The 10495-nt window shown below is 39.5% G+C and overlaps 1 protein-coding gene across 7 annotated transcripts; it reads right to left on the bottom strand.

The window, feature by feature from the left end:
• Nucleotides 1–79: 79 nt before the first annotated feature.
• On the bottom strand, nucleotides 80–9343 carry casp2 (caspase 2, apoptosis-related cysteine peptidase). 7 transcript variants are annotated; one of them, XM_029279858.2, is made up of 13 exons: nucleotides 9266–9343; nucleotides 8480–8662; nucleotides 7847–8017; nucleotides 7661–7735; nucleotides 7302–7463; nucleotides 6883–6952; nucleotides 6426–6517; nucleotides 5532–5714; nucleotides 4920–5048; nucleotides 4731–4821; nucleotides 2775–2975; nucleotides 1995–2104; nucleotides 80–1891 (listed from the first exon to the last, which is right to left on the bottom strand). In XM_029279858.2, the coding sequence occupies exons 1-13, from the start codon at nucleotides 9326–9328 to the stop codon at nucleotides 1757–1759; spliced, it is 1665 nt and encodes a 554-aa protein (XP_029135691.2). In that variant the 5' UTR covers nucleotides 9329–9343; the 3' UTR covers nucleotides 80–1756. The 7 variants fall into 7 exon arrangements, with proteins under 7 accessions (XP_029135691.2, XP_020502336.2, XP_020502337.2 ...); XM_020646680.3 differs by having other exon boundaries at nucleotides 2787–2975; XM_020646681.3 differs by having other exon boundaries at nucleotides 9152–9321.
• Nucleotides 9344–10495: the final 1152 nt, after the last annotated feature.

Genomic DNA, 10495 nt, shown 5'->3' with positions numbered 1-10495 from the left:
TGCACAAAAAAATGCAAACAAAGCAAAATGCAGTCACACTCAAATGAACACACGAGAAAAAAAATACATCAAAAGTCTGTTTGTTAAAAAAAAATCAAGGCCTGTTTATTGTAGAAAACATTTGGCAGTCATTTCAGTTGACAGAAATCAAATCTCTCCTGGCCCCCAACACTGCACCTCAGCAGAGCTTGGCAACAAATATCAACCTTCAAAACTTCTCAGTCCCATGAGAGTTACCCTTTCATACCACTTCAATGGTTTTCTTTTTCAAGTTACATTTCCCAATCACAAAAACCACAAGGATAAGGGTAAGCACCTTCAAAATAAGGGTTACCTTTTCCACAAGCTCCTCACACTTACTTAAAAGTGTCTTTGTTTACGGATGGTTTAAAATCGATACTGTTTCGACCATGTATTCTGTTTTCCTCACTACAACACTGTTGTAACTAAACACACTTTGCCTGCTCAGGGCTTTTCTGGGAAACATCAATACTCACACAGCCTTGATAAATTGATTTTGTAGTTTGTGTGGGGTCGGGAGTGAAAGGGGGTGACACAATATACTGTGAAAGCTCCATGGTCATAAATGCATCTAATCATCCTCACATGGCACTAGCTGCTGTAGAAAACTGCATATTGTTAATGGAAGACATATTAAATACATGTGTTGTCCTTACTGTAACACATACAGTTGAATATCACAAAAACCATGTAGAGAGACTGTCGAGAATATGCACCTCCCACGTAGGAAGAGACTATTAGCAGTCAAGAGTTTGTGGAAAGGTCGGAGTTCATACCTAAGTTGTATGACCCCACAAGTAGCACCACATTCCCCAGGCAGCCCACCACCCTGACAGGGACAGATCTACAGTAACACAGATGAAAAGAGACATTTTCAGAGGTTGTTCTGAATCAACAGTCCTGACTGAACATTCACAAGGAAAAGTGAAAAAACAAAAATGGCAGACACAATTGAAGATCCTGTTTTGAAGCTGCCTTGTAGCCATTTCCCCTCTCACTAAGGAAAGAAAATGAGCTGAGGACAAATAAAAATCTGCTGCAGGCTTTACAGTTTAACCACAACTCCAGCTGGTTACAGCTGAAATAAAACATGCTTGCAATCACGAGAGCAAATATCATAGTTAACTACATGATGAGAGATGATAAAATGCATTTGTCTCTGCTGTGCTGCCCCCTGCCTGTCACCATGTTAAAAAACAACATTTTACATCAAGCATTACATACAATAAAGAGAATGGGAATAAAATGCTTATAAAAACAATTCATACAAAATAAAGCCACAAAAATAGATCTGTGTAAAAAATACATTTCTAAAAAGAGATTGAAAACCTCCAATTAGCTGTACTGAAGGAGAACAAAAATACAATTCTGTTTGATATAAAAGGATTAACATTTAAACCCTGACATAGACGCTCTGGAATAGACACAAACAGTCGGATACACATTAAGTTGTTGCTTATACGCTGCCCATTTCCCATGTAGATTAACATAAGAATGCCGCTTTTTCTGTTGCAATATTCAGGTGAGTTTGCGGGCATGTCTGTGGTTTGAGGAGGCATTATTCAAACAGAAAATATGAATGAATTAATCCTCAGTCTGGAGGTGCTGTTGTAACAGGAATGTGCGAGTGCGTGGCAGTGAAAGCGTGGGATAAACTGTTCCCTGCCATTAAGGTGAGGCTTTAATACAAGGAATGCTCTTTGTGTGTTAGTCTGTACATGTGCATATTTGCATGTCAATACTGAGGCTGGTACTTGGGGAAAAGGTAGAGGTCTTTGCACAATGAGCTGGTGAACTCGGACATCTCCTTGCAGCGGTGGTGGGCGGTGCCAGGAGCGAAACCCTCCCGCTCTTTGATACGTCCGTTGACCTTGAGACACAGACCAAAAAAAGTAAGGAAAAAGTTACAGAATGAAAATGCATAATTTACACTGGAGCTTCAGTATTTGGAAGTATAGTGCACTTATGTTCACCTGCACCAGGATGTCTGCAACGTGTGTGTCTCTGGCATGTAGGCGGAGAGCCGTGTTAATTTCCTGAATGAACCAGGATCCTCTCTTAGTGTTCCGCATGGCTGCTGTGCCTTAAGGATCAACAGTAAAAAAAAAATAAAGGATGAATACATTGAGACAAACTAAGGATCCATCAAGTATTTATAAAATAAACACTACATTTAAAGTAATGGTAATATCATGTGTTGTTATTGTTTTGTACTTCAACAATTCATAACTTCTCTTCCATAACACTGTCAGAATTATTGGGTACAGAACCAGAGATGCTGACTTTTGTATTGGACACACTCTTCCTCCTTGTGAGAACCTACAGCCTACATTACCCACAATGCAACTCAAACAGTTCAATTGGAAAAGTGGGTTTTATGCTGGCAACAGGAGTGTGCGCTCAAGAGTCAAGACTGATGAGTTTAGAAATCTTTTGGAATTCAGCTCCATTTGATAGGTTGGTTTTGTAGTTATTTTTTAGTGCAGGCTGCAAGCACCCCTAGTTAAAAACAAGGTCACATCAACAACAGTTGGGTCCAAGGTGCAGGACAAACCATCAGAAGAAAAGGACAGTTCATTTGTTTCTGCTGCTTAAAATTACAACATTCTCTCATTTGTTATTGCATGAAATACTGCTACATGTTTTTCTCACACATGGCTGTTTGTTTTTTTAAATATGTTTCATACTTCAGGTAAATAAAACATTTCTTTACTGAGTCCAACCCAGCATAACAAAAAAAGTGACAAACTTACAAATTCTCTGACCTTTGAGGGATGCATATCCGCAGACCATGTCCGAACGCTGGGGCAGTTTAATTCTGGGTCTACCCATGTCCCCTCTCTGCCTGGAGTCTGCATCCCCTTGTCCCTCCCTCCCAGCATCTCGCTGTTCACAGCTTGGTGAGCAGGTCCTCACTGGCCCGTCTATCTGCTCCACCCCACAGTCCATTTCCTCTGGAAGAGAAGACAGCTTCGCATTAACCTCAAACATCCTCTGCCTCAGTTTTTAACAGGGACTGAATTTAAACAGATGCTGGAAAAAATCTCTGAAAAGAAAACTGCCTCAGCCTCAGTTTAAATAAACTGTACAACTTTCTGAAGACATGCGAGATGAGACTTCATATATGATACATTCCTGCTCCTGTTTAAGGTTATCCACCTTGTGCAGTACTATAATTACAGGTGGCACTGATTCCACTCCTCTCCCAGATGTAAAGCTCCAGAGAGCACACTGTCTCAAACTTCTTATTCTGACCTTTACTAACAGGATTCTGGTCCAAAACATTTGACTAGTATTCAAAGAGAGTTTTGCAGCCATATGCAGGACAAATAATTAGTTTCACTTAGTTTCATAAAATTCTTCATGGTATTATTATGTAATCGTTGACATGATTTTCATATTCCTGAGTACTTGAACACAACTGTAATTGTTGTTTACTGGATCTATTAGTAGAGGCAGATATCTAATGGCCTTTTGGCAGGTCACCTGTGGTGGGCTCTGTGGTGAGGCGAGGGCGTGTGCGAGAATGATACGAATTGATCTTGATAAATCAAAGTGTTTGTCAAGGGCATCATCAGCCATGTAGTAACCTCGACAGAGATAGACTCGTTAGCTAGGAACCTATATCTACCCAACTATTGTTTTATGTTATTAACTTCTTCAACATAAGATTGAGATTTGACATATTGTAAATCCATCCACAACACCTGTCATCTTTGGCTGATGGGTAGCTGTGAAAGTGTCACCATGGTTACAGCCAGGAAGGTGACAGCAGACAACATCTGGACATGTGGAGGGACAGGCTGTTATCTGCACTGATGTCTCACAACAAAAGCACAAGCCATGACCATTTCCACAGATAGGGGCCTAAGACACAACCTCAGTAGTATCTCTCCTGTCTTCTTTACACATGATGGAGGACTGGCTGTATTCTGAGATCCACCTGAACAACTGAAGTCCAAACTCACAATAAAGAAAAACTATGTTAGCTACTTGTATTTCCAGTATTATCATTCTATGGTATGGCTGCTATTTAACATTTCTGTAGGTTCCAATTGAAACTAGGGATAAGTGATATGGATTATGGACTGAAATTTTGATCTAATTTATTTCTTCATCACAACTGATTTACGGGCTAAATCATTTTGATGCTGCTGGTGCCATCTGATCTATGACAGGTGTTTTCAGGCTGTCGCTGTCATGTTGAATTGACAGTGCCACCCACGTCTCCCACTAGGCGGTGCGCCTCTGTCAGACATGCTCAAATAAATGAGTCGTGCTGCTGCTTTCAGTTGAAACAGACTTAAGACTAATTCAACAGCGTACAGTGGCTTTAAACCAAACAACTTCCAAACAACTTAGACGCCTTTTGATCGGAAAGAACATCTCACTTTTATATGAAATATTGCCTCCCAACATGTTGACATTTTTCCTCAATATGAAGAGAATCCTCCACTACCTTATAACAAGGTTCAGGTTCAGGTTACTTGTCGGCTACTTTGCAGCTAGTGAGATAGTGACATCCAGCATGACACAAATTACAACAGAACACAATGGGAGCTCTGGGAGCTATAGTTCTTCATCATAATAACCTAAGTATTTTTAAATATGGTCCTAAAACTTAACTTCATTTGATTTTCCTAATTACTTGGTTAATTGTAAAACTAATGATGATCAAGAAGTGTACAGTATATGACAGGCAGCCTCACCTCCTCTGCAGGCCTGAAAGAAAAACATCTTTGGCTTATTCTGTAGCAGGGGGCAGTGCGCATTGTCAAAGGCCTCAAACACCCAGTCCAGCTGAAAATAACAAAGTAGACACACATGTTACATGTTAAATGTATTTACCCTTGATAGCATTGCATAAATCATTAAAGTAAATGATCAAACTAACACACCTGCATGAGCTCTCCGTCTGTGCCATATATAGCTCCTTCCACTCCGTGGGATAGCAGACACACCACACAGCTGTCAACTGTTCGGTGCTCCTGCCGTCGACTAAAGTTCTCAATGCACGTCCTCATACCCTGCAGAAAGAACAATGAAAATAGAAACTGTAGTTAAAGATTTTTTTGCTTTTTTAAATACTGAACAGATTTGTAATGCAATACTGTGGTTATAGCTAGTACCAACACTTTGCAGTGTGTCTTTAAATATGAATCTGGCAGCCCAGATGCTTACAAAGCCAAGTTTCTCAGAATAAGCTTCTAAGACTCAAATGTAAAATGTGTTTGCTTTGTGATTGAATGTTCATTCTGAATGGCACAAAACACACAAGACTGGAACAAATCTATCAAACAGATCTTAAATGAGAGCACCGTTTCAACAAGCATGGGCTGGGTGACTTTCTCAGAGGATTCAAGGTCACACAAACACACGCACGCGCAAGCACACACAAACAAGCAAACACAACTTCCTTTTCCTAGTCTTGGCAGCTGTATGAGATGGATGGTTTGTGTTTCAAATAACATCCTAAAAATGCATTTTGTGTGTGTGTGTGTGTGTGTTACCTGAGCAGTGAGGTCTCTGTGGACTGTAACCAGGTAGTCCAGCTCTGTGAAGACCTTCCTGAGAACCTCATCATCCACCTCACCTCCCTTCCTCGGGTCAAGGTCAGGTGCAGCGCGAGGATCAAAGGTCACATTACTGATCACCAAGGCCAAACCCCGAGGGGATGAATTCATTCTGTAGGACTGGAGAGTGCAATATTTAGGTTAAAAGAAAGGATGAATGAGTCCAAAATAACCTCATGACACCTCACCTCATCAACACCTTTGCCCATATTCACAAACAATCTGGGAATACTCTCAGGGAGCTCCTTAATTATCTTAAAAAATATTCCAGCAAGGAGACCTAGCTTAGGAGTGATTGAGGAACACTCTCAGTGAAACTTTGAGCAAGGAAGGGACAGACAGAAATGTTTATCTCAGTGAGAGGCATGATTGACCTTGTTAAAAGGTATGCTCTTAAAGGAGACTGAAATCAATCATAGTAATCATAGAATCCAGTCATTGTGTCATTTAGAACACTATTTTTATGTAATGAACATATTTGTTTATATATACAAAAGTATATAGCCTAAAAATGTTTGAGAATGTATTTAGAGAATCTTTAGACATTTATAAATGTGTCACTAGGAACAATCTTCGTACTGGGAAGCTTTATGAATACGGCTGATTTTTTTAATATACATTAGTCCCATAAAAGTCTATTATTACTAATACGCACACAGTTAATACAACTATGTACATATCTACTTTTTGAAACCCTAAAATTGCCCATATCCAGGGATAAGTAGTTTGACACTGGCAATAAGTATTACCAAAATGAGGCCAAAGGTAAAACACAACTCAGTAAGTTCCTGTAAACCTGTTGAGCTGACCTGGTGAGGAGATGTATTTTACCTGCTGGCAGTGTGAGAGGTAAAAGTCAGACGTGCACGGGAGCACAGGAGTGTTTATGGGACTATCTGCATCCAGACTAAACTCCATGGACTCTGCAACACACACATAAACACACGATTTCAAATCATTGTGTGTTCCCGCCAGCAGCTGCGATAGCAAACTTTGTAAAACAATGCTGTGGATGAGTCACTCTTTGGGCGTTGTGCTTGTAGGTAGACTAAGACAGACAACAGCTGAAGGTTAAAGAAGCTGCACTCCTGCACTTCTCTTAATGATATGAATACAAAATAAACAACTAACAAAAGCGGCTGATATCTACATGACGTTTTAGCATTGAAGTATATTCAATTACGTGTCTGTTTAAACTGAACAACAAGCACCACCCCTTATCTCCACAGAAACAGAACAATATTGACAACAACATTGTACACATAGACCTTTTTAAACCTGAACTCACCCTGTGTCCTTGCTCTCTTGGCAGCAATTCCCTCTTGGGTGGAAAGGGGAAGCGGAGAGTCCCATAACCTCTGAAATTCAAAATCATGAGCAAATTACTTATGAAAGACAATAAATCAACTGCTTAACACAAAGTGAGAGGAACTTTATACATGAGGAAGAGGACAGGCTTTGTGGCATTTGAGCAAGTATGCGGACCTATCTTCTTCCTCAGTTTTGCTGGTTTTGCACTGCACCTACGTATAACTACCTCCTTTTTCTAAGGTACTTTATATTTACTATAGAAGCAGAAGCAGCTGTTTACTGCTCTACAAATACCTAAATCATGACTTAACTATTATGAAACCTTCCATCATCCTGCCTACCTCAGTAAGCCACCTGGTTATCTAAAATGATTAGGATGTGGTTTGTAATGCTCACATCTGTCTTCATGCATCTTCCTCTTTTCTTTGTCTTCTGTCCTTCTCTTTCCCTGTCTTCATCCCTGACTTGGACTATCAACCTTCTGAATGTTGAGTCTGATGGCAGGCATGAGGACGTGCTGCTAACGTCACTGCTTTCCTCACCGTCTACTGACGATGTCTGTGGAAGACCATGTAACTGAACTTACTGTTATTCGAGTCGAATTATGAACAATAATTATTTAGCTGACAGTTATGAAAGCTGAATTACATACCGAGTTATACAAAGTTTTGTGGATATTAGCTTTAGTACTGTTTTGTGAAAATGTCAATTGATTGCAGTATTTCTGGGTGAGGGACTCTGAGCAGAGTGCTCACCTCTCTCTTCTTCTCTGTTGTCTGCTTTACCAGTTGACCTGCCTCTCTCTCTGGCTTTTCCTCAGGCTGAATTCTCTGTTAGCAGAAAAAAAAAGTCTAAGAACTGATCTACCTCTGGTAAAAGAATTTGCTGCATATCAGTCGTTTGGTGTTTTGCAGTGATTCTCAATGTAGTTACAAACTCACCTCTTCACGTGTCTCTTTTCCATCTTTTTCTGGTGATCGTGTGAGCAGGTCATACAGGTGATGCTGCTCAGTTTCTTGCAAGGCCGAGCAGAAGCTGCTGAATGCTCTTGGTCCTCGCTTTGGTAAAATTAGAAGTAAACGCCAGCTTCGTTTGTGAGATGTTTGCTCGGCCTAGAGGAGAGGTGGTCAGGTCAGAAAACTCAAGATCACCGACAAAAATGCATTGTAACAATACAACGGATTTAGTTGTTTTCTCTCAACCGTAAGCATTTCATTTACTGTCTGCTATTTTATTAGCCGTGTGAGACTTAATCAAATGCCACTCCATTTCAGCTCTTACAAGTTTTATGAAATGCATATCCCTGTAGATCCATACATGTTCGGGTTATGAACCTCAAACAAATGAAGCGATGCGTCTCACCGTTTCCCCTCATCAAAGAATGAGTCCTGAGTGTGAAAATGTTAAACATTTCCTCCACATGCATTATGTACATCAAGAGCATAGGCAACCGCCATTAGTGAGCGAATAACAATAACATGCAATACATTTTTTGTGGACAGTCTGACACATCTGCTGATAACATCGTGAAATAAAGTTTATTTAGAGGAAGTTCTGCTTGAGTGCTCACATACCATGATGCTCTCTGCCATGCTCTCTGTCAGGATTTCTTCCGCCTGTAAGGACTGAATGAGCAGCTCGTCCACCACCAGCTGCTTACACAGAACAGCAGAGCGTTTCCGCAGAGCCCGCCTGTCCTGCTCCAGCATGCCGCACTCCAACATGTTGACCCCAACAGGAAAGGCAACAAAGACACGCTAAATAAAAACAAAACAGATGTTAAAAACACGACACAACAACATGTCACACAATGTCATCAACTCCAGTGTAATATTACCAGACACACACAGAGTGGTCTTTTTTTTTTTTTTTTAACTAGCTTTATGTGTCAACGAAACACTGTCGCTAAACAAAACAGTAAATTAAAAAAAACATCTGTAAGTGTGTCACCTGATAAAAACGTATTAACAGTAAAGTTATTTATCACAAACACAACTACTAAGGCTGCTAGTTGAACAATGCCGCTGAACACAAAGAAACAACCAACCAATGCGTGTATAGGACAACCAGACAAAATGACTGGAGTCACATATATCAACCTTACAATGCAAGAGACTGTTTTCCAACTCATAGTTCGATGTTTTATCCGATATATCAGACGACGCTAAGGTGCTAGCTAGCTAACTTCGGCTTGCCTCTTTTCTACTTGCATTTAATGTGCGGAATGTAATTCCTTCCAAACCTACTTTTTATAGTCCGTCTGCTTATGCAAAAGAGTAACCGAGACGTCCAGCAACACCACGGAAAACTATCGACGCTTTTCAAACTGTTTTGACGCTAAATAACATCATATCTCTCACTTTACAAACCAACTTCCGCGGGTCATGTACGGCTGCATTGAGAAAAGACAGACCTACACGCATCACTGTTTTTGGATTTTGACCAATGAAATTACAGTAAATTTTGAGTGGCGTAAAGAGTCTCCAATGAAATTGATTCTGCTTCACACTGGTGCCGCCTACCGTGAAACTGGAGATAGCGTTTTGAATTTGAATCCGTTTTCTGTAAATAAGTAGCCGATTGATAAGCAGGACTTTGGGAGATACTGTATGTTGTTGAAACACATGTCATTTGAAGAGGGTGGACTGTTATTGGTTTGAGATGGATATGAAAAGAAATGTAATGGGGGAAAAATAATTAAAACACATATGATCATAGCTAACAAAAAAAACGTAGACAGCTTAAAATGAAATTATATGATTAAAGTAAAGTTAAGTAAAAGTGTATCAAGTGCAGTATAATTTATTGATCCTCCTATTGTATAAGCTTTTATTAATTTCCCCTCAAAGCATTCTTATAAATGTGAAATACAACACAATTATATTGCCTGCAGAGAGACCTATATTAATTCCAGGTAAAGCCTTTAATAATTTCTGTAAACGAGAACGTTTTCAAGAAATATTTAACATATCCTGCAGAAATTAATGTGAATTTAACATAAACTGGATTGTTCAGGTAGAAAAGTTACAGCAGCTGAAAAATAATATTTTGACTTGGATAAATGGTTCATTTAAGCTAATGAGCTGCAAAAGCTACACATTTTTAACTTTTGTATATTAACTGCCTATAATATTTAAGTAATTATGACTAGCAATGTATGTAACATTCATAGATATGACCTTGCACTGAAATAATAAACAGTTGAAACTTGATGAACATTATAATTTATTTTTGGAACAGTTACTTTCACTTCGATGATAAAGTTGTTGTTTTTTTACTCAAGCAGGATTTTAATTAAATACTAATTATTGTGAGGTTTTTTTTGTCATTGTAGGATTCGTAACTCAAGTAAAATGTCCGGGACTTTTTCAAAGGGAAGTTTGCATAATAGTGAAGACTTTGTTCAAATGTTCCCTTTTTTCATTTAATGAGTACAGCAACCATATAAGGTAATACACAGAGTTAATGAAAATTAAATTCAGCATTTAAATGTGCATACTTCCTGGATTTATTACTTTAAACCCCTCACTTTCTTCCTTACACCCCCCCCCCCCCCCCCCCCCCCCCCCCACCACCCCTCACACACTTTC

This window comes from Labrus bergylta, chromosome 8 (assembly GCF_963930695.1).
Source record: "Labrus bergylta chromosome 8, fLabBer1.1, whole genome shotgun sequence".
NCBI lineage: Eukaryota > Metazoa > Chordata > Actinopteri > Labriformes > Labridae > Labrus > Labrus bergylta.
This window is presented reverse-complemented; position numbering and strand designations above follow the sequence as displayed.